Genomic DNA, 24681 nt, shown 5'->3' on the forward strand with positions numbered 1-24681 from the left:
CATACGGAAGGAAGCTTTGGTTTCGTTTCCTCTCTGCCTCTCTCTGAAACAGTCAGCCCAGAGTGGTGAAGCCAGAGTGGTGAAATGGAGGTGATAATGATGATGATAATAGAAAGAAGGCAGGGAGCACAGAAAAAGGGAGGGAGAGACTTCCAGCAAATCACCAAGTAGAGGAATCCAGAACAATGAAGACTACTGAAGTAGAGAAGCTTCCACTCACCTGCACTGGTGCCCGCACCGGGTGTGAGGTCTCCACCCATCAGACCACCTAGGGATTAAAGAGAAAAGTCAAAAGGCATTAAGGCAAAATGCCCAGAGAAGAACACATCTTGGAAACTAAATGTTTTGTCCTCCCAAGAGCGCTCAATTCCTAAGATCTTATCAAAGTCAGATGGCTGACATTTGTTTTACTGTGACATGCTGCACTCAGACAGTAAACATACATTCAATCACTGACATTTTGCGTTATCTTTTTTCCTAAGAAAGATTACATTAAAAAAAAATTCAATATTTGAGTGGTCTCTGAATTTTATAAAAGTCAAGTTTTTTACAAACGATTTTTTTATAGGAAATTGAGACAAGAGTTTATTCTATGCTCAAACAATCATATATCTGAAGCCTAATTTACTATAAACATGTATCTACAATTAATTATCTGCAATGTTTACTGTCTGGAACTTTGATAATTTCATGAATCTGCTCATAGTGAATAACCTCATTTACAACCTGAATTTTACTAACACACTAAAACAGGTTTCACTAGGTACAGACTTAGAAGTCTATGCTGATTCATTCTTAAAGTATGTTAAAATCTGCAATGTTTATTTAATGAAACTAGTGATGTTTCAGTCTTATATTGAACATAATAATTACTTTTTTTTTTTTTTTTGCAGAGCACCATTCAGGTCTGGTTTATAGTGGTGCAGGGGATTGAACCTGGGACTTTGGTGCCTCAGACATGACAGTCTATTTGCATAACCATTACGTTATCTACCCCTACCCTATGTTTATTTTTTTTAAAGAAATATTTATTTATTTATTTATTTATTCCCTTTTGTTACCCTTGTTGTTTTATTGTTGTAGTTATTATTGATGTCGTCGTTGTTGGATAGGACAGAGAGAAATGGAGAGAGGAAGACAGACACCTGCAGACCTGCTTCACCGCCTGTGAAGCGACTCCCCCGCAGGTGGGGAGCCGGGGGCTCGAACTGGGATCCTTCCGCTGGTCCCTGCTCTTTGCGCCACATGCGCTTAAGCCACTGCGCCACCGCCCGACCCCCCTAATTTTTAAGGAACAGGTTTAGCTTAAAGAATGTAACTCCAGGGGCTGGGCAGTAGCACAGCAGGTTAAGTGCACATGGTGTGAAGCACAAGGACCATCACAGGGATCCCAGTTTGGGCTCTCTACCCCCACCTGCAGGGGGGTGGCTTCACTAGCCGAGAAGCAAGTCTTCAGGTGTTTATCTTTCTCTCCCCCTCTGTCTTTATCTCCTCTCTCGATCTCTCTCTGTCCTATCCAACAACAATGATAGCAAATAACAACAACAATAACAACAACGATAAACAAGGGCAACAAAAAGGGAAAAAATACAAGTAAAGAATATAACTCCAGCTAGATTATTTTTTAATTGCTTGTAAGTGACACTCCATAATTATTAGTTTTTAGAAAATGTTTTATTATTTCCAAACAAATAATATTTTGGAAAAAAGGAAGAGATTTAAAAATTGATGAGCATGAGTTCATGAATTATGAAATCTGACTGATTTTGTGTAGCTTCTGAGAAGAATACATGTTATAAATTCTTATAAACTTTCGATCATAATCAAAAAGGTATATAATGAAATTATTTTTTAAAAACTGAATTAAAATTATTTATTATTGGATAGAAATAGAGAGAAACTGAGAGGTGAGAAAGAGACAGAAGGGGAGAAAGACAAAGAGACATCTGCTACTCTACTTCACCACAATTAAGCTTTTGTCCTCCAGGTGGGGAGCAGCGGATGGAACCCAGGTCCTTGTGTACTATAGTGTGCATGCTTAACCAAGTATGCCACTGTCTGGCTCCTGATAATGAAATTCTTTACATATATCTTTCAGACACAAGTTATATGAAGAATATTTATCTGATTGACATTTAAAACTTTTAAAAATTTTCTTTCTTTTTTTTTTTAATATTTATTTTATTTATTTATTCCCTTTTGTTGCCCTTGTTGTTTTATTGTTGTAGTTATTATTGTTGTTGTCGTTGTTGGATAGGACAGAGAGAAATGGAGAGAGGAGGGGAAGACAGAGAGGAGGAGAGAAAGATAGACACCTGCAGACCTGCTTCACCGCCTGTGAAGCGACTCCCCTGCAGGTGGGGAGCCGGGGTTCGAACCGGGATCCTTATGCCGGTCCTTGTGCTTTGCGCCACCTGCACTTAACCCGCTGCACTACAGCCCGACTCCCAAAATTTTCTTTCTTTATTGGTTAGAGACAGACAGAAATTGAGAGGGGAGGGGAAGCAGAGAGAGAGAGAGACAGAGAGACACTTGCACACTGCTTCACCACTTGCAAAGCTTTCCCCCTGCAGGTGGGGACTGAGGACTTGAACCTAGGTCCTTGTGCACTGTAACATATGTGCCCCAGCAGGTGCGCGCCACCCGGCCTCTAACTGACTTTTTTATTTGACTAGTTTTGACTGCATTTTCTTTTTTTTTTTTAAATATTTATTTATTTATTCCCTTTTGTTGCTCTTGTTTTATTGTTGTAGTTATTATTGATGTTGTCGTTGTTGGATAGGACAGAGAGAAATGGAGAGAGGAGGGGAAGACAGAGAGGGGGAGAGAAAGACAGACACCTGCAGACCTGCTTCACCAGGTGTCTGTGAAGCGACAGTCAAGTGACTCCCCTGCGGGTGGGGAGCCGGGGGCTTAAACCAGGGTCCTTAAGCTGGTCCTTGTGCTTTGCGCCACATGCGCTTAACCTGCTGGGCTACCGCCTGACTCCCCTGCATTTTCTTTTCTCTTTCTTTTCTTTTCTTTTCTCTCCTCTTTTCTTTTCTCTTCTCTTCTCTTCTCTTCTCTTCTCTTCTCTTCTCTTCTCTTCTCTCCTTTTCTTTTCTTTCCTTTCCTTTTCTTCTCTCTTCCTTCTTTTTTTTTCTTTTTCTTTTCTGCATCCAGGGTTATTGCTGGGGCTCGGTGCCTGCACTAGGAATCCACTGCTCCTGGAGGCCATTTCTCCCATTTTGTTGCCCTTGTTGTTGTCATTATTATTGTTGTCATTGCTGTCGTTGTTGTTGGATAGGACAGAGAGAAATGAAGAGAGGAGGGGAAGACAGACGGGGAGAGAAAGACAGACACCTGCAGACCTGCTTCACCACCTGTGAAGCAACTCCCCAGCAAGTGGAGAGCTGGGGCTCCAATAGGGATCCTTCCCCAGTCTTTTCGCTTCAGGCCATGCATGCTTAACCCACAGTGCTACCACCTGACTCCCATGACTGCATTTTCTAATATGAAGTGTCTGTGATGAAATCTGTTTAGTTCTAAAGCAGATATTTAAGTGTTTTAAAGGGAAAAGTCTTCTATGAATAAACTTCTTTTAATGGTTATGTAAGCCAAAAACATATTAAACATTTCCTGTGGAGAACTTTTCAAAAGTAAAGTAGAAATATGTAATGGTTTTCTGTATATGCCATAGCAATACAATTATTTTTACTACTTCCTTTAGAAATATGAGGGAATTGTTTAGTTATATTTAATACACATTTACTTACATCCTGCTGGGAGCCTGACACATGAAGAGGGTATTCTTCCTTTTGAAGTTCTTTAGATTTCGTGGGGGGGGGATACATATTTAATAGATTCATCTCAATATGTTTTGCCTGAACTGGGTATTAAGCATGCAACCATGCTTTTCCTCACCAATAGTTTCTTTTCTTCAGGACACTGAACTGCACAATAACACAGATCTCCCTAAGTATAGGAAGAGTCCAGGTGCATATGTCCTTATGCTATGCTCTTCTTAATATCTATTGTTTATTTATTGCACAGAGTCAGGGAGAAAGGGAGAGAGAAGGGAGAAAAAGAGGGAGGGAAAAGGAAAACACCTGCAGTACAGCTTCACCACTTGTGAAACTTTCCTCTTATAGGTAGGGACTGAGACTTGAACTTGGGTTCTGGGACAAGCTAACATGTGCACTCTGTCAGGTGTGCCATGGCCTCCGAGATGTGCTCATCAGCTTCATTTCTAACTAAGTTTTGGGTGTTTTAATTACACACTTCTTATAAGTTATGCTATCCTATCGTTTGGTTTCTGCATCCAATTCTTTGTGATATAAGGAAATTATTGTATAAGTAAGTAACAGTAATGAAACAAAAAAAGTAACACTGGAGGTATATATTATTAGGAAGAGGATGACATTTTAGGTAGGAGAATAACAGAAGCACAAGCAAGCAGACCAGATATTTGCTGTCCTGTCTGAGAAGATATGCGGCTTACAAATAACACATGAGGAGATTGGTGACAGACTGACGGGAGAGTTGAATGACAGATTATGAAAGATTTCCAAAGATGCTAACAGGTAGGTTTTATCAGGTTGAAGGCCTAGAAGGGGGTGGGAACTAAGCAATAAAAACACAACAAAAGGGAAACTGAAAAACAACAACAACAAAAAAATCAATGTCTCAAAAATACAAGCAAGGATCTTTTTGAGAGGAGAGGCTCCCTTCTGTGATTCATTAATACCATTCCACTGTGAGCACATACCTGTGTTACCAGCACTTGGAGGCCGATGTGTTACACCAGGAGACATACTGTTCCTCTGCAGAGAAGGGTGGGCCAGTGGCAGAAGGTTGGGGTTTCCCAGTGAGCTGACGGGGTTGCTGTACACCAAGCTGTTGTGACTTGACACTGGGATGGAGACTGGCATCTCAAAGTTGGGAGGTGGAACAGTCTGTAGGAACAGAAAGACTAAAATGGGTAAAAGAATAGAAACAAGCCCTCCAGTATAAAGAGCCTGACGTTTCCAAGAATAGTTTCAACTTTCACACTGCTTAGAGTCTAGAAGGCCAGTAAGAAGAGCTCTCAAGATGTTCAGATCATAAATGCATTCCTCTAATGTGCCTAGAGTTCCTTCTTTGCAACTTAAGAAATGGTTCACTTTTGCTTAAAACAAAGCCCCATTTCATTAGACTCCATTGTCTTTGAATTCCATTCTACTAAGATATAATTGTTCACTTGTGATATCTCAATCTGGTGCCAGAAATGACTACAAGATCAAAGGTACATGACTGTGATGACTTCACAGAGAAAAGGGAGGATTAAAATGCAAACCAAAGCCTGCTGTTTAATTGCTTATTGAAGCACATTTATGCAGAAGTTTAATGATATAAAATCACTTCCAGTCATGTGAATAGCACATATACTTTAATTATTATTTTTAAGAGTCTGCCTTTTAAAAGTAACTCTAAAGGTAATAGGCATTTTAAAATATAGAAATCAACAGTGCATGCATCCTTCAATAACTCATATTTTCAAAATGACAGCTCAGAATACATGTTACATTTTACTTTTGAGGATTCACCAATGGTAATAACTAGCAAGAGCTGTATTTCTAAAGGAAAAGCCGGCAAAAATGAAGTGAAGTTTTTGTTTTATTCCCTTTTTAATATTTTTTCTTTTCCCTTCCTCCCTTCCTATCTTTTTTTCTGTCTTTTATTTTATCATTATTTTTTTAGTCAGAGCACTGCTCAGCTATGGTTGAACCTGGGACCTGGGAGCCTCAGAGATGACAGTCTGTTTGCATAACCATTATGTTATCTCCCCCACTCTGAAATGAAGTTTTGTGGATGCATAATTAAAGTAAATCAGGACACAATTAAGGATTTTTGGAGTAATGTTTCAGCAAAAATCACACTTAATTTTCTGCTTATACTAAGTAAACAGTGTCACAGCTTCCTCCTTTTACTATATGTAAACTATTCTAAAAACATATCGCCAGAGGATTCCTGACATGAGTATACAGTAGTATTTCTAATGCCAAACTGGATGTGTGTATATCCAATATGTATATTAGAGACAAGGTATATACAGAACAATTCCTCAGGAGTTAGCAAATAAACAGTGAAAGTTTAAATTTCAAGATCATGCAATTTGAAGTTATGTTATAATTATTTTACTATTTATTATTATTTTTAATTTTTTCCCTTTTGTTGCCCTTGTTTTATTGTTGTTGTTATTGATGTTGTTATTGATGTTGTCATTGTTGGATAGAACAGAGAGAAATGGAGAGAGGAGGGGAAGACAGAGAGGGGGAGAGAAAAAGCTAGGCACCTGCAGACCTGCTTCACCGCCTGTGAAGTGACTCTCCTGCAGGTGGGGAGCCAGGGGCTCGAACCGGGATCCTTATGCCAGTCCTTGCGCTTTGTGCCACCTGAGCTTAACTTGCTGCGCTACCACCAGACTCCCTATTTATAGTTTTTATCATATATTCTTCATTATTTTTTCTCCAATCCTAACATCAATTTTGTTTTTCTGGTTGATGGCTGGTCTGCACTCTAAGTCATGCTCCACAGTAGTTATTTTTCTGCATGTATCCCAGTGATGACTACAGTACTATATAGTCTCAGTTCACACACACACACACACACACACACACACACACACACACTCCCTTATTCTTTGTCTTATTCTTTTATTGATAACCTGGATGTGTCAGTATTGACAGAAACAAATGACTTACAACTCTTTTTCTTTAATATGTTTTTGGTTTTTCATTATCTTAAAGGAATAAAAATGTTGAAGAACTGTATTAACATAGTCATGTTTAGGTTTTGTATGTATTCACAGGGTGACAAAAATAATTTTGGATAAACACTGTGGTATAATGGAATAAATAACAAAGAATAAATATTACAATTTCCAGATGCTTTTATGCAATAAAAATAGTATACGTTGCAAAATAAATGTCTGTAGAGTAAGTAAAATATTGTTTTACTTAATTAAAGGGCCCAGCAGGAATTACTCCATCATAAAAATAAGAGAGAGTGATTGTGCCAGGTTTTCTCTATTTGACTCTAAAGATTGATCCACTCTTTATCAGCAGAGTTTAGGTCTAATAGGTTGACTTTCCATACTTCATTCTGCAAGTTTCCTTTTGACTCTGGCTTCAGCATGGCCAGTGGAGTCACTAGTAGAAGCATATGGAGTTGGAGGAGAGAAATGTCAAGGTTATTTTTCTTCTTAAATAATCTCTGATGGAACGTGGCTTGGCAGAGATTGCATTCCCTTAGTGAAGGACATGACAGTTTTAGTCTCTCTCATATAGTTCTTGCTCTAGTCTGATAATTTCTGTCTCTTTTTGTTTCTTCAAGCTTAGAAGCGGTAATGGTCTTCTAGGTTCTAAGCTCTAACACTTCACTCCTCCTCCAGTTTTCCTTGGACTCTATCTGTAAACTGTCCTTTTCCTAAAGTTTCTTCACCTAGCCTTCTGAGTTCTCTCTCTCTCTCTTTAACTGATGTCATAATAATAACTCTCTAGATCTAAAATAGTGGTATTCTATGGGGATACATTATCCTCATGTAGAATGTTGGAAATTTCTAGAATTGTTTTGGGTTGTTACAATGAGTGCTGGGTGTGACTGGTATCTTCTGGGTGGATAACAGGCATGCTGTATCGTATATTTTTATCGTGTGTGCTAGAGTTCTGCACAGCAGCAAACTGTCTTTCATGGCACTTAAAATTCAAATGAACCACTAGATATTCATGTCTATGAAATAATCTGTGTATAATGATCTGGGTCAGAACTATCATTGCTCTGCAAATACAAGGTGTTTCTTTGTTTTTCTTTTTTTTTTTTAAAGAAAATTTAAACAAATGACTTCACTATAGACTGAAATATTCAGAAAGGCAATTACTGTGTACATTGATGGAATATTCCACTGCATTTGGTATGGGATTTTATTTAAAAAAATTCCACCAATTTTTAATGGAAAACCATGTAGCTAGTAACAATTTAACTCTTGAAACTTGAGTTGTAAATATAGCACACAATCTTCCCTCAATACTCCCCATCAATTTTTTTTTCTCTCCATAACCTCAATGAAAATGCTCTGCTCATAGTTAGTAATACCCTTCAGATTGCTAAATCCAGTGGTACCTTCTTGGTCCTCAATTTTAACACTGATTACTCCTTTTGCTTCCTCTTCATAGCCTATCATAGTGCTACCGCTTTTCTGCCTTCGGTGCTGGTTCTTCTCCCTGCTCTCTGGATGAAGTAGTTTCAGAGTTCTTTTTCTGTCTCCAGATTGAATCTCTCTTTTGATTTCAGTTTTTTATTTCTGCCTCAATATTACTTTCTGCAGTTCTGATAGACATATCAACACTAACTGAAATCTAGCCCCATCCATGTCTTTCCCCATCTCCAGTGAATGACAGAATAAAATCTCTTTCTCCCATACCCCACTTCCAGTCTGTCAAGATATCCTAGTGACTTAACTTTCAAAAACATCTAGTCTTCAGTCATCTTTCACCTTCTAATGCAGTTGCCATTACTCCACCACTATTCCCTTTACCCCTGGTGACTATTGTCATACAAAATAAAGAAGTTTATTAATATTTACTTGATACATTTGAGCCATTCAAATGCCCAGTTCACTGAATGGCTCTCTACTCCTGTGTTCCTCTAATAGCAACCCCAAGACTTACTCAGTTACCAGAAACCTGGTTTGTAAGTAATCTGATAATGATTATTGTAAAGCTTCCTTGTGACTTACTAAACTGTACTAATATACAATTATGTTATCAGAGTATACATCAAAAATTCACAATTCATAAAGTAAGCTCTCATCCATGACATTCTTTCTAGCTTTTGCTCTGTTTCTTTTATCTGTATCAGGAACCAGCTATCATAATTTTGAAAGCAAATTATAAGCTTGAAAATGACCACACTGAAGTTGCATCTCAAAGCACGAGACAGCACTAAAGTTTTTATGTCAGAAATCTCAGTTGCAGTCCAGGTTGTGTAATAAGTTGTCATTTAAGCAGTTAGGGCATTGAATCTTCCTAGACATTATCTGAAAGACCAAGCTGGAACATTCACAAAGAGGTCAACCAACTCTAAACATTTTGGGGAATACATAGAGAAGATACGATATAAATATCTTTGAGAAATTGACCTTATTCCTTTTGGCTTTTCAAAAGTAGAAAACTTAAAAGAATCAAAATTCATTCTAAAAAAATATGAAAACCTGAAATAGTTCAAAACTCCCAAACTGCAAAGATGTGAGGGTCAGGCTTCAAATTTTAGAATACTCAAGATAGAAAGGAAGAAGGAACCTGGGGTGATTAAATAAAACCAATAAGCAACACTGGATGTATAATTTTCAAGACACAGGGAAAATAAGTATTAAAAAACGCTTTATAAACGGCTACAAAATCCTGAAGAATTTCAAAACAGTAAATGGAAAGCTTCTAAGTCACTACAGCCTTATGAGAGCAGAGAGCTGTGCAAATGCCCAAGTCACACAGCCATGAAGTCATCCTGGCTTTAGCTGATAACAGCACGATAGCTAAAACTTTTAAGTTTCTATTCCTAAACAAACTGATCTTGGTTACTGAAAAGAGCCACTGTGGTCAGAAAGGTATCTGCATTCTTATTCAAAACCCACTATTTCCCCTCAAAATTACCATAAGTAAAAGTTCAATAAAAAGTCCAATAAAATATTCTTAATAAAAATATTTTTAGTTAATAAGCACTTTTACTTAATGTGAATGACTGAATGGAATCTCTCTCTCTCTCTCCCTTTCCTTCTTTCTCTCCCCCTCCCTCTCCCCTCCTCCTTTTGGCCACTAATAAACTCATTAATTTTAAGCAATCACTACCAATTGTTAAACACTAGCAGAGTAAGAAATCACACAACTCTGATGGCTAATGACTACGCACTGCTGATATTTAAATTTACAGTGGGTGAACACTGTAGCACACACTTGCTCATTCCCTCACCACTCACAAGTTCCTCACAATATTTAAGCCTTCATTATTCTTTGCCCCTTTGTAGCATCTGTTCCCCTTCCTCAATAGAAGCTTCATCCAATACAAAAAACAGAGGCTGTACAGTGGCCATTCATTCAACTTCACTGCCCACCTATCACTTTATGGGCCTACCAGCAACATCCTCCTGTCCTGTGCAGAGCCTATGCTCCTTCTCTTATGTGACAGCTTGCCATTTTAACCCACTGCAACTATCTATAGTTTGTTTTTCCTTCCTCCAAGCATTCTTCTTTTATATATTTATAATCTCAAGTTTTCTTCCTTTTAATCCTTCCTTGATCCTAGTTAGAATACCGCTTCTCTCACCACTTTCCACTATTGGGTAGAATATGTGTTCTCTTTCTACCTCCTCCCTTTCCATGCATTCTCATCCAACCTTGCATCTACCCTTCCTCCTTCCTTCAAACCATTTCCCAGTTCCTGGTTCCACAAAAGGAGATGTTTTTGCTTGCTGTGAAGCTAAGCATGAACCATGGCAAACTCTGCATGAGGAAACACTGGTCAACAAGATTCCAAATCATCCATGAATTAGTTCATGTAATTGAGGAATATGGACATAAAGTATATGGTGCCCACAGGTGATTGCAATATTAAATTTTCAATTTTAAAAGAGAAACTCTTCAAGCTGGGTCTTTGAAATAGAAAAACAGTCTTGTAATGTTTTTAAAGAGGTGGAGACACTCCACATACAAAGGGCAGAGTGTCCTTGCCCTGCTGTAAATGTTTTAGCAGCTGTGGAAACTTTCAACAAAATTTACTTCCAGCAACTGAAAGCAATGTGCAAAAACTTGGCTTTTCATCATGGAGACTGAAGCACTTACTACAGAGATGAGGACTCCTTCTCACTGCCCTCCTTATAAACTGAATATGGCTTTTCATGCCCCACCCTTCACCACTGCACATCGTAAGAGAATCATGTCTCCTGATTTTGAACTTTTTGTTGTTGTTGTGAATTTCAGGATAGAATCTTGTGAGGGAATAAGCTATGTGTCACACGTCTTCTTCTCTATGACATGTGGAAGAGGATCAATCCTAAGTACCAGCATGGACATTCTCCCCAAAGTCTCAGGGCTGAAGGCACAAACATGCAGGGTCCGTGCTGTGTGGAGAAATTAGCACTCTCACCTACACTGTCTTTTCCCCCAAATGCTCAGGGGATGCATCCTACCCAAGGCACTTAGGGTGTCTTCCTTTATAATCCTGTGCACAACAGTTCAAAACTAGTATGTTACATAACCTAAGAGAAACTCAAGCCATAGAAAACAAAAATTAGCCCAAAGAATTTTTTTCTTTCTTCTTCTGGGAAAAAAAAATCATTGAACAGTTAAAATACCAACTATAATTCTTATATTTTCAGAATTCTGAACATAAGACAGACATCACCTCATGTGATAGAAACAATCTCATCTAGCAAAAATACCCAGTGTGTGGATGTTTTGTATGTAACACTTCTGTTTTTTTTGGGGTGTGTGACCTTTGAAGGATTTAAAGCAGTGAATTTTCCTTTGTGGTATGGTATCTTAATAATTCAGGTTAAACAAAAGCTCTATGGAATTTCATTTAACAAAAGAACCAGATGCATAGGACAAAAGTTTATTTTTTAAAGGTTTAATTATTTTAACTTTATTTATTTGCTAAAGACAGCCAGAAATTGAAAGAGACAGGGGTGATAGGAAGAGAGACAGAGAGAGATATCTGCAGCCCTGCTTCACCACTCGCAAAGCTTTCCCCTTGCTGGTGGGGTCCTGGGGTTCAAACCCGGGTCCCTGAGCACTGTAACATGTAGGCTCAACCAGGAGCACCACCACCCAGCCCCAGGACAAAAAGTTCTTAAGAGTTCAATTTTGTACCTATTATGCTGATTGTGCACCTGCTTTGCGCACAACATATTAATTTATCCTTTGAGGCCAGTTAAAGATTTAACCTAAACTCACACACACACCCCCACCCCAAAGACCTGCAATCACAATTGCTGAGCTGTACTGTCAAGTTATGTTTAGGCTGTTTTGTTAACTCAGAGAAAATACACTTATTTATTTATTTATTATTGGAGAGAGACAAAGAGAAATTGAGAGGAGGGGGGAGATAGAGAGGGAAAGAGACAGACACCTGCAGCCCTGCTTCACCATTCATAAAGCTTCCCCCATGCAGGGTCTTGAACCTGGGTCCTTGTGCACTGTGATGTGTGTGCTTAAGCAGGTGCACCACTCTTGTCTCCAAGAATACACATTTTGAAGGAGTCCTTTATCTACTTAGGAGCTCGTATGTAATGAGAATTCAGATACTAACATTAGATATTCAGAAAGTGTGTGAAATTGTGTTTTATCACTTCATGTCACACAATTAACATAACTTGATCTATGACAGAATATAATAAAAAGTATGTACTTGTTCCTTCTATATGTGGGCAAACAAAATAATACATGCAGAGTTATTTCTCTTAAATATCTGGCAAGGCACGTGGCTGGTCGTTAGATTTTATATATATACATATTTATTTGGTTAAGACAAAACTGAGCCAAATGTTAAAGCATGGAAAATGTTGGTGTAGGCAAAGCGAATAGTCTGATAATGGCTTTAAAATCACCCAGCACACAGACATGTTGAAATCTTACCATTAGGTTTTCATGCAGTCTGTTCCCTGCAGCGAGCGTTAGCTTTAACCCTTCAGTGCTATTGTTGAATTTCATATGTAGGGAAAGGGGCTGAAATTTTATTCAGAAATGAGTCTTACTTAGGAGATGACTGTCAAGTTTATATAAGAGAACTGCAGTTTTCATTGGTGTACATGGTTTCCGTAAAATGTCTGAGTAGATTATTTTAAAGTCTCAGACTTGCTCAGGATATTCTAGCACTAAGTGCACTGTGATTTATGTAGTCTGTATTTAAAATATCATGCGAATTTATAGTGTGTCTTGTAGATCTTTCTCCTCTTCTTGTGAGTATTCTTTCTCGGGATGACATTCTTTATGGCAGCCCTTTAGACTCCATAACTTAACAGTCATCCTTCAGGGTTTGCTTTCTACCTGATCTATCTATGGAATGAGATAGCTACTTCATTGCTTTGACTTTCCAGTGTGTCTTAAAGAAAGCCATCACTGAAAGGGTTAAGTTATGTTACTGCAGCAGCTATCAGCAGACCAGCCATCTACCTTTGGTACTTACAGGAATTTTATGACTCTTGATCATATTATCAAATTCTTCATTAATTTTTTTATATTTTTCTTCAGTGCGTGGGGTGAGTGCATAAGAGGAATCAGGATCAGGGCTTTCACAGCCTTTGTTTTCCTTCTTGTTCAAGGCCTGCCAGGTTCAGAGAAATATCAAGAGTAAAAAAAATGAAGGGTGCTCCAAGTACTTACACACAATCTTTGCCTGCTGATCATTAGATCAATATCTTCGTTAATTTTCCTGTACTTGTCCTCAGACTCAGGGCTGTGACCTACTGAATCGTCTGCATCAGGATCTGGGCTGTCACAGCCATTAAGGCCCTTCTTTCTCAGTGTCTGAAACACACAATTTGGAAAGTTCAAACCTAGATAAAGGCTGCAAGAGACATTTTGGGATATGACAGAAGTTCAAGCTGTCCAATATTTCCATTTATTCCACCTTAAACTATTTTATAATAGGGCAATAAAACCATACAGAAGAGCTGTGAATCATTCAATATTCATTATTACTTATGCAAAAATAAAAAGGAAATAATTTTTTAAAAAAAAAACTCAATTCAGTTAATGAACAAAAAAATATTAGGGCTGACACTTTATCAAATGGACCTTGCATGCGATTCAAATATCTGGTGAGAAACAATTACAGAATCAAGTAAGGTGGCAATTGCAACACTTGACCTTCCTACAGAAAAAGTCGAAGTTATGAGTCTACAATCATTGCAGGATCTGTGATCATCACAAAAGTAGAGATGCTGGAAATAGACTCCAGGTTTGAATTTAACATAGGGGTTGATATTAGTGGTACCCAGGCTCCACTGTGGATTTGTATTCGATAGCAAGTGGCAAGTAAGAGAAGTCAGCTAATATTCCCACCTCCACAGCATTAAGACTGTTTTGATACTGATCATGAGAGAATGACTTTTGTTAAGTTTGGTTAGAGTTCCACATGAAAATCTCTACTGAGGGGGTTCCCAGAAGATGGCGGACTGAGAAGATGCTAGTGGCTGAGTTCTGACCACATCTCCTGGAAATGGTTCCAGATGCCATCAGGATGCTAGCCAGGCTTCCCTGGATTGAGGACCCCACCAATGTGTCCTGGAGCTCAGCTTCCCCAGAGACCCACCCTACTAGGGAAAGAGAGAGGCAGACTGGGAGTATGGACCGACCAGTCAACGCCCATGTTCAGCGGGGAAGCAATTACAGAAGCCAGACTTTCCACCTTCTGCAACCCACAATGACCCTGGGTACATGCTCCCAGAGGGATAGAGAATGGGAAAGCTATCAGGGGAGGGGATGGGATATGGAGATTGGGTGGTGGGAATTGTGTGGAGTTGTACCCCTCCTACCCTATGGTTTTGTTAATTAATCCTTTCTTAAATAAAAAAAAATTTTAAAAAAGTCAGTGGCATTCCTCTATGCAAACACTAAGTTAGAAGAAGTTGAAATCCAAAAATCAATTCCTTTTACTATAGCAACAAAAACAATAAAATATCTAGGAATAAACCTAAAAAAAAAAAAAGAAAATCTCTACTGAAATTGGTAACACCGAGAAGTAATTTGCTTACACATGGCTTGAAAGAAAAGTCAAAACAGCTGAGCTTAGGGTTTCATTATCGTATATGAGCTGAGGAAGGAAGGCAAGTGCTGAAAGGAGGTAACCAAGTCAGTAGCTACTCAACTAGCAAAAGTTCCTCGTGGTTTCAGCTGAGCAAGATCACCCTGTGACTGCCTCCTGACACATGGAAGTGAAAAGTCAGTCAGTGCCTTATCTTGAGCCTCCTGTCTCCTGAACGTAGGTCTGGTCTAGTCTCAGCTGTCACAGAAGGATAAATACTAATGTAACATTGAAACAAAAAATATGAGTCAGGAGTTCTGAGTTTCACTTTTTTTTTTAAACTGAGGATTGTCAACTTAATTGTACAAGATCCAATTTGCAGAGGTAATGTGTTTTTCGAGATCATAAAGATTCTGATTGATCACACAGCTTGCCATGTTAATTATTAACAGACTAGCAATATTTCTGAATTTTTCTTGGTACTACCAAAATGGTTTATAAAGAGATATGTACCTAAGTGTCTCTCATTAGTGGGAAGTTCAACAAAGCTCATATTTATTAAAGGCAGAATTCACATACAAATAAAGGAAAAGCTGTGATACCCAGTTAAGGAATTCAAAGCTGAGATAACACTCCATCTTTAATTCATGCAATTGGGGAAAATAAATAAAACAACATTAGTCAAAAGGGGAGTGCTAGCTTAGTTTTTTTTTGTTGTTGTTGTTGTTTGTTTTAGCTTCCTGGCTCATATTGATGTGTAGCAAATGTAACATTATATAAAACTAGTTTCTTAGTCAAAGAAGACTTTTCATTTAAAAACCAAACTAAGCGAACTACCACTTCTATAGTATGCTGTGGCTCTGTAAATATTTATTAATGTTACAGTGGTATAACATAACAAATAAACATATGGTTACAGCTTATTATGTGGTAAAATGTTGGAATATTAAAATGAATATTTTGACATAAGATGATAAAATATACATTTACAATCTTGGGGAATTTATCATTGCTGGGGCCACCTGTCCCCCATCTTGGATCGACAGTAATCTTTTACACCCAGAATAAGTACTTCGATAAGTTCCTTATAATAACATTACAAAAGCTTATTATATTGGAATAATGATTTCATTTATTAACTTAATTTCTTGTGCTTCTACCTCTTTTGTTAGCATTATCTCAACCACAAGGGCATTCTTATAGGTGATAACTATTTTGTGATATATTTCTGCCTTGGTTGTCACATATCCTTGAGCTTTTGAGAGCAATTTCTAAGTATTTTGCAATAGACTCCACACAGTTTTTCTAAAAAATCCATTTACCTAGAGAAAAAAATTTAAGATCAAGAAACTATTGCCTGACATTTTTTTCCTAAACTGTATGTACCTTTGCTTCCACAAGAAATGTTGAGAATATTTTTATATAAATCTCTAATTTAAAGTCTTACATAATGTTAATTTATAGTCTTACCTAAGACAGCACATTTTTCAATGTGCTCCCAAATTTCTATCTTATAAATCTCATCATAAGAAATCATAGTTGTTTTGATGTGCAGATTTTTGACAACAGAACGCAAGGGTTAGCAAGGCCTATCAACTGTCATTATAATCCATCTGGCACATACATGTGTGCTCAATATTCCTATGAAGCTTTCAAGGATAGATACTGTGTTTGGTTTATAAAAATTCAAACATCAATTACACTTTATTGAAAGCAGTCTCCACAAATATTAACTCCTCTCTTACAAGTCTACCATGAAGATTTAGGGGGAATTCTGTGCTAGTTTTCTAGTGAACATGACTGTGGATTGTGTGAGGCCATCATTTTGCCCCTTCCCAGTCCAGCCTTTCCCATGCTCAGAAGCTGAGAGATACAGAATAGCTATCTCCCATTCACAAGTAGTCACATCAGCAAATAGCACAGTGAAATAAATTTGGTTGAAAAAAGTCTTAGATTACAAGAACACTTTAAGTGTGAAAATACGGCTAAAATATTCCTACTTCACAGAAATAAAATTTTAGAGTGGGAATGCTTATTGGTTAATAAAATTCACCGCTTTATATACTAAGAATATCAACAGTTTAGTTTGTACCTTAAGAATAGCATAAACTATGACGCAAACAAAGCAGAAGGCATGACAAAGGAAAATAGTAAAGGAAATAGCAGTGATGAGGAGAGTTGGGGTTGGAAGATGGTTGTTTTTTTTTTTTTTTTTTTGTACTTGACGCTATCTTACAATGAACAGCACCAACTATTTAAGTAGTACAATAATTGTACAATCAACTGTACATCAGAGCCTTATTCCAAGTTAAACAACGTTATTTAAAAATGAACAATTTGTGTTACACAAACACAAAACCCAAGAGAAAATTAATATCAAGTCACAAATTTGCATAGTTGTATAGCCAGAACATTGGAAAAATTCTTCAGAAATTTTATCTTCAGTAGACAACTTGTAGAACACCGTTCTGTCAAGAACAAGTGACTGTGGTGAAACTATAAAGCTCTGAAAATGGAAGTGACAGCACCAACTTGAATATCATGCAATGAATGGGGAACTGTAAGAACAGTCTTATTTTTCCTATGTTAAAAAAATCAACAGCTGGCTAATGATGACAAAGTAATCTAAATTACTGTTAGATTCAGCCAACTCTGTCTTTAGTAATAAATAGTGGGTCTAAACTTAAGGGTTTGCCAACTGGGTTAATAGGCATTATTCCTCAGGCCTTGGTCTAGTTAAATAAAAATTTCTGCCTCTAACCTTTTGAAAGCTTTTCTGGTTTTTATAAATGTTATTAGTCAGGTAATGTGGGTACTTAAATCATTACTTTTTCAGAGTGGCTAGATGTCCTAGAAGTATATCTTTAAGTACCTCAGGTTTTAACAAAATTTATTTTGTATGTTAAGAATGCAAGAGAACTATTGAAGTTTCCAGCTTCTCTTGCTGTGAACTCAAAGAAACTCTTCTCTCAGTGAACTCTGTAAATCTGGAGTGAATCTGTACACTGAAGTCAGCCTTCCATGCGAGAGTGACACTTTCGGGATAAATCAATTGTCTGCACAGACTTCTGGGATGTTTTCACGAAGCAGCAATTGTCATGCAGTGAGCAGGGAACAGCCGTTTCTTAGGGAAGTAATTAGATTGACAGAAGGTGACATACTCCAAACAGTAAATGGGAAAAAAAAAATCCAGACAGGTAATCCAAAAACCACGTGGAATCTCCCTTCTCAGACATGTGGACATATGGATCCTGCATTATCACATTTGTTCACCGGGGAGACTTGAAAAACATATAAACTGCTGATGATAGGTGACAGGTGCTTCAAAAATTCTAATGAAGTAAAAATAGAAAACAGATTCTATTTCATTACAAAGAAGAATATAAATGAAAAAAAAAAACCCTGCCACATGGACCTCTCATTTCTTGTCTTTAGCATTCTGTTACCAACTAAAAAAATTCTTCTGTATTCAATGTTTAAAATGGTTTTTCCTTAATTACTTCTCGTTAGTAAAAGAGATTTACCTAAATTACTGACCTTTCTATTTACATGAAGTTGCATCTTTTACACTAATGCAATTTCAGTAAAATACAGTTTTTTTAACCTTCACAGGTTAAAAGCTTCCACTCTCCAATTTGTTTGCATTTCTGCAACCTTTGTCCTCAGGATTTTCATTGTTTACATCATCTTTCTTTGTGTCTACTCATAAACAGTAGACATTTCAAATACTTTTATGAATCCCCAAATTTTCTTACTAAATTTTGTTAAAACTCAAAGAAGTGCCCTCCTTTCAGAGGGCTAATGTATCAAGATTGATGTCCGAAGTATTAGAAGTATCTTCATGGATTGTGTTTATACAAAATAAAAATAAAAAAAAATTTTAAAGAAAAGGTGCCCACTTGGAGAAGGTAGTTTCCTTTTTCCAATTCTAAATTGCTTTTGTGCTTGCCTGTCACACTTTTATAAAGCTAAATGTCTGCTCTTTGTAAGATGAATACTATTTAGAAACTAGTATTGGGCTTGTAGAGGTGAATATAATATAGACACATGTTGATTTTTAATGATGTGCACTTGAAACTTACATAATGTTAGAATGCACTGTGACCACAAAAGTTAATAAAAGAAGAAAGCAGTAAATCCACATAGGCTGGGGACCGGGTGGGGGAAGGGCTCAACTGAAATGGATAATGTCCATAAGTGAGGTTTCTGAGAGAATTTTGCAAACATCTTCCCCTATTGATGACAATCCTGACACTGCTGCTTCAGTGCCTTTAGTATCTGTGGGGTGGCTGTCTTAAGCACTGTGCTCTAAGACCTTTCATTTAAAACACACTCAGCAAACAATGGTCAAAATCCAATTACAAACAGGATACTATTTTGTGGTTTTGTCTTCTAGAGAATCCGGCAATAGAAATTCAAACTAATAAGCTCTGAATTGATCCATAATTGCATGTGTGTGTGTGTGTGTGCATGTGTCTGTGTGTGTACATGTGCACATGTGTAATTTTCAGCACAGATTACTTAGGCAAGAAGGAATTAGATGCCAAGAAAATTTTCCATAGGTTTTAGTAATCAAAATTGTAGCATTGCCTGTACTTTCCCCATGTTCCAGAGTTCTTTGTTCTTTATATAGAAATGAAAAGACACTTTAAAATACTGTGAATTTAGTACAGTTAGTAGGTAGACTTTTATTTGACAAGCAAGTCACATCTAGCATGAATACAGAAATTTAAATTTACAAAAATTATTTACTCATGGCAAATGTAATGAAACACAAAATTTACACTTAAACTGGGTTGGGGCACAGAATGCTGGTGGTGGATGTCATGTGGAACTGTACCCTATAATTTTACAATCCTGTAAACCATTATTAATCATACATAAAAATGGCTTTTAAATAAAAAAAACTGAGACTATTGTTATATTTCTCTAGGTAAGTAACGCTCATTCTACCCAGATATTAGCTCTTATTGTGGAAAAGGAGGGCCAACCAGGATAGTTCACTGCTTTTTTTTTCCTTTTAATTCCTTTCCTCAAATCATATTTTTAATATTGGACCTGAAATATTTATACTGAGCAATTTTTCCTTTTTAAACAATGAAAATAAGAGACACTAATTAAACATTCACAAATTTAAATGTTGAAAACATAGACACCTACCCAGCTCCTCCTACTGGCCAGACATTCTTTCATATAAATAAATATTCTGTGAATGGGAGTTTATAGAACTACTGGTTCTCTCATTCTGGACAAGGATCATCTACTCTTGCATTTCAGAAGAGGAAGAATCACCTCACACAAGTAACTGGACTTTCCCACTTCACGTCCTGCACAAACTGGGGGGACCTTTTTCTGGAATGAACCCATCAGTACCTATTCTCTGAATGTGGTCTTCCCTCTTTTTCTGCACTGTGGATACACGGCCTCTCTAAAGCCTTCTGTAAGAATTTATTCCTCTTCACCCGTGAACTCATTTTATTGTACACATTAGAACACTTACTGCATATAACTGATGACTTAAGTTTATCTCCTTTAGTGAACTACAAAGCAATTAACAAAGCAATTTCCTTTATTCACTGTTGAGGTTTTAATATAGAGTAGAATCTAACATACTGTAGGTGCTCAGTTAGTGTTTGCTAAAGGGAAAGAGGACACATTTCCACCTCACTGTTAAGTTTATACAAAGGTTTCTCCTCTGCATGATGTTCTTCTAACTGGCTTGTAGTGGAATCTAGATATCCTGCAACAATGTATAAGATCTCCTATGTATTAGGTACTGTCTCCGTTCCTCTGCATGCAAAGATGTTTCTCTGAATATCTGATTAAAATCATTTGATCACCTTTTCTTTTCCCCATGATTGTGAGATCTGGAAGGTTGAGGATTATTTACTAGTTATCTTGTATCACCTCCTTGTAGCACAAGGCCTAACACAGGGTAGTAGCTTAAAAAATGTTTGCAATGTGGGCTGGGAGGTGGTGCAGGGGATAACACATTGGACTCTCAAGCATGAGGTCCCGAGTTTGAGTTCAATCCCTGGCAGCACATGTACCAAGAGTGATGTCCGGTTCTTTCTCTCTCCTCTTATCTTTCACATTAACAAATAAGCAAAATAAAAGAAGGCAAATGAAAATTTTAAAAAAGAGCAGTCATTAAATCATTTTTGCAGCACTGGCAACAGTAGACTAGATGATGAATGGGATCTAGAGTAAGAATGAGCAATTTCAGCATAGTATTTTTTAAAAAATAGTATTATTTTTTAAAGCTTCTTATTCATTTATTAGTGAGAAAGATATGAGAGAGAGAGAGAGAGAGAGAGAGAGAGAGAGAGAACCAGACACAACTTTGGTACTTGTGCTTCCAGAGATTGAACTCAGGACCTCAGGTTTAAGAGTCCAATGCCCTCTCATGCCTGAGGCTCCAAAGTCCCAGGTTCAATCCCCCACACCACCATAAACCAGAGCTGAACAGTGCTCTGGAAAAAAAAAAAAGAGTCCAATGCCTTATTCACTGTGCCACCTTCTGCACCACTTTTCTTTAAAAAAAATTTATTTATTTATTTATTGTTGGACAGAGACAGAGAGATTGAGAGGGGAGGGAGAGAAAGTGAGGGAAAGAGACAGACACCTGCAGCCTTGCTTCAACACTTGTGAAGCTTTCTCCTTGTAGGTGGGGACCAGGGGCTTGAACCTGGGTTCTTGTGCACTGTAATGTGTATGCTTAACCAGGATCAACACCGCTTGGCCCGGTTTCTTAAAATTTTAATTAAAGTTTTTGTATTACCTTTATTTATTTATTTATTGGGTAGACACAGTCAGAAACCAAAAGGGAAGGGGTGATAGGGAGAGAGGCAGAGAGATACCTGCAGCACTGCTTCACCATTCTTAAAGCTTTCCACCTGCAACTGGGGACCAGGGGCTTGAACCTGGGTCCTTGTGCATTGTAACATATGCTCAGTCAGCACCACCTGGCCCCCAATATGGTATTTTTGTACTTGCAATTTTTTGGGTGATTTTTATAATTTTACATTATATTAAAACACAATTGTTATTTTACTATTTTTAGTAACTTATGAATTTATTATTTTGATATGCACACAGTTTCTAAGTTAGAGCAGTACAAGCATAATTAATAGTAAATATGAAGCTTATTATAACCCAAAAGTATATTAATAATTGAATACTTAAAAATTGGGGTATATATGGGATGCTGCAAAAACTGACTATATCACATATTTAAATAAAAGCCATAGATAGATAATCTCAGGGATGAAATGTGTAAGAAAGAACACAAAGGCATAGAATTCAGCGTGGAAAGGGAATAATGGGAATGGTACTTCGGCACGATATTTTAGATAAGAAAAGAAACTACAGACTTTGTAGCAGGGAGAATGGAGAAACTTTTGTAAATGTGAGTCAGATCTATAAATCTGAAAAATAGTATGCTTTAAAATTCTTGGGAAAACTTTATCTCCCCTCACTGTCATTCTTGGATATTGGTTTTAGGTTTCACTATTACCCTAGGTTTTGACATTAGTTTTCCTACTGGGGCAAATTTAGCCTGAAAGATTCATGGAAAATCAGGGTGACTCGGGCCATTCAGATGATTCAGGCTTCCTTGGGGTAGGTCAGTGGACTGCTGTTTCTGTTTATCTACCACACCTCTTTTGGAGCCTGGGCATGGCATGCATCATGAAGTTGGCTTAGAACAGGACTGAGATGGGCAAGTTTGCCACATGTCGCCAAGAGACACTCCTGACATTCTGAATCCAGGAGCCATTTGCAGTCAAATACTTAATAGGGAACATTTTACTATTTAATGACTGAAATACATGCTAATGTATGCAGTTAATCCTAATAATCTCTCAAAAGCAAGTTAAGAAAATAAAGGCTGGCTATAAAACATAAGGCTGAATACAAAGGATCAAAATGTAGGCGGGTTTGAAGAATAGAAGATGTTAGTGATGTCTCACATAAGGAGAGACAAGGTAAGACAGAACTGTAAATTAAACAAAGGTTGAGAAGGAGAGGAGCAAATTAACAAAGATCAAGAAGAAAGAGGTTTTTCTTCTTTTTTTTTCTGAAAGTATAAAATGTGAATGTAATTGTATGAATTAACATTTTGAGACTGGGGCACTTCATTTGCAAAATGAGATATAAGGAAAAACAAGTACAGCTGTAGGGGTACTGTTATTCAAGAAAACACTGAAGCATCTTTTGGAAATCAAGACGAATTCATTTCTGACAAAGTAAAATAGATGCTATTTTGAATAATTAGGATACGGTCCAGTCATTATTTTTGTTACACATATGTCCAAGCTGACTCAACGCCTGACTTGCCAATTGAAACAGGAACCAGGTCTCACTGCCTTATGTATTGATCAGTGCAGGATTACCATTCCCTTTCCATGTTTCCTCAGTTCTAGTAGATTCTCATAATTTCCCTTACTATAGTACATTTATCTCACTGTTTGCTTTCAGCATCTCCCCTCATTCACTGACTCTTATTTTTCTTTCCTAGAAATCAATTATTATGACCCAATTGCTCAAGCTGAGAACTTAAAAATCATCGTAGTCCCTTATTTCTTGGTTTAATGATCATTTTTCCTACTTGGTCTCCCATTTATAGTTCTCTGATCCCCTCTTTCCAGTCAATCATCCTGGCACACTGGAACTCTCGGACTCAGGAACCCTCTCTCGGGGTTCCTTCGGGCGGGGCCAAGCAGGCCCGCGAAATTAACAGGACTGATCCAATTCTCTTGGCGGGGGGAGGGCTAGGACAAACCAATGTAAAGCATACGACAAGTCATTCATTGTAACAGTGGCAGGATCACTGAAATGAGTTGGGTTAAAGCGAGTTCTACAATCACTTCACTTTATTACTGTGGACAGGATATCTGTGGAGCAGTGCAGGCAGGGGATGCGACACAGATAACTGTAAATGGGGCATAGATAGTTGGTTTTCTCTGTATTTAAAATCGTGTGAGTCCAGGGATGACATCAGTTCCAGAAACGTCTGTGTATATACTGGCACTCTAAACTGCCTTACATGGAAGTCACAAACATACTGAGAACTGAAAGTGGTGCAAGACATGTTTTTTTTTGTGCACACCCTTCATTATGACTACATTTCCCCTAAAGATAAGGGCATTCCTTTTGATGTAATTCAAAGAATCTCTTCTGGTTGGGAGCCTTTATTTTATAACTAGCTTTTCAGAAAAGCTGAGTGTACACAGTGCAGTTGATAAGGCAACATACACAGCAGAAGATTTAAGGCTGGCAACTAACTGCCTTGTTTTACCACATTTTTTATTACACCTGAGAATGACACTTGATAGACCAAAATCATCAGTTTTGAGATAGCCAGAGATTCTCAGGTAAGGGCTAAATTGCTACCTTTCCTAATACTCTTTTGCTAGGGGCTTCTGCTGGACTGAAGAGGGGTAAAGAGTTTTAAGGAGGGAGCTGCGTGGTAATGCACTGGGTTAAACGCACATAGTAAGAATCACAAGGATGCCAGTTTGAGTCCCCAACTCCCCGCCTGCAGGAGGAACAGTTTCACAAGCAGTGAATGTCTTCAGGTGTCTATTTTGTTTTCCCTTCTCTCTATATCCCCCATGTCTCTCAATTTCTTTCTGTCATGTCCAATAAATGGCCTTAGGAGCAGTGATAACTATGGAGGCAAAAAAAAAAAGTTTTTTTTTTTTTTTTTAAAGGAATTTGACCTTAACCTACTTTCCTCTTGGGCCGGATCATTCCCTGATGGGGACCTACTTTCTCTGATGTTTCTTTTCAAGGTTATAGCTACCAGGTCTTACATCATAGGCCCACTATGGGCCACTAACAGGTTTCAGTCAGAGATATCACTTAAAATAACTCGCCAAATTGTTTCATTCCTCAATTTCTTAAATAAGTTTGACAGAGGTT

General features: G+C 37.6%; 1 protein-coding gene across 13 annotated transcripts in view; it reads right to left on the reverse strand.

The window, feature by feature from the left end:
* MEF2C (myocyte enhancer factor 2C) overlaps positions 1 to 24681 on the reverse strand; it is a 206225-nt gene that overhangs the window by 37235 nt on the left and 144309 nt on the right. For 9 of the 13 annotated variants that reach the window (XM_060201148.1, XM_007518972.3, XM_060201147.1 and 6 more), the window contains 3 exons: positions 13395 to 13538; positions 4748 to 4934; positions 221 to 268 (listed from right to left, as the gene is read on the reverse strand). In XM_060201148.1, the coding sequence (XP_060057131.1) occupies positions 221 to 268; positions 4748 to 4934; positions 13395 to 13538 (379 nt within the window). Of the gene's footprint in view, positions 1 to 220; positions 269 to 4747; positions 4935 to 13197; positions 13336 to 13394; positions 13539 to 24681 lie in introns of all 13 variants that reach the window. The other 4 variants (XM_060201151.1, XM_060201153.1, XM_007518971.3 and 1 more) reach the window with 2 other exon arrangements.

This window comes from Erinaceus europaeus, chromosome 11 (assembly GCF_950295315.1).
Source record: "Erinaceus europaeus chromosome 11, mEriEur2.1, whole genome shotgun sequence".
NCBI lineage: Eukaryota > Metazoa > Chordata > Mammalia > Eulipotyphla > Erinaceidae > Erinaceus > Erinaceus europaeus.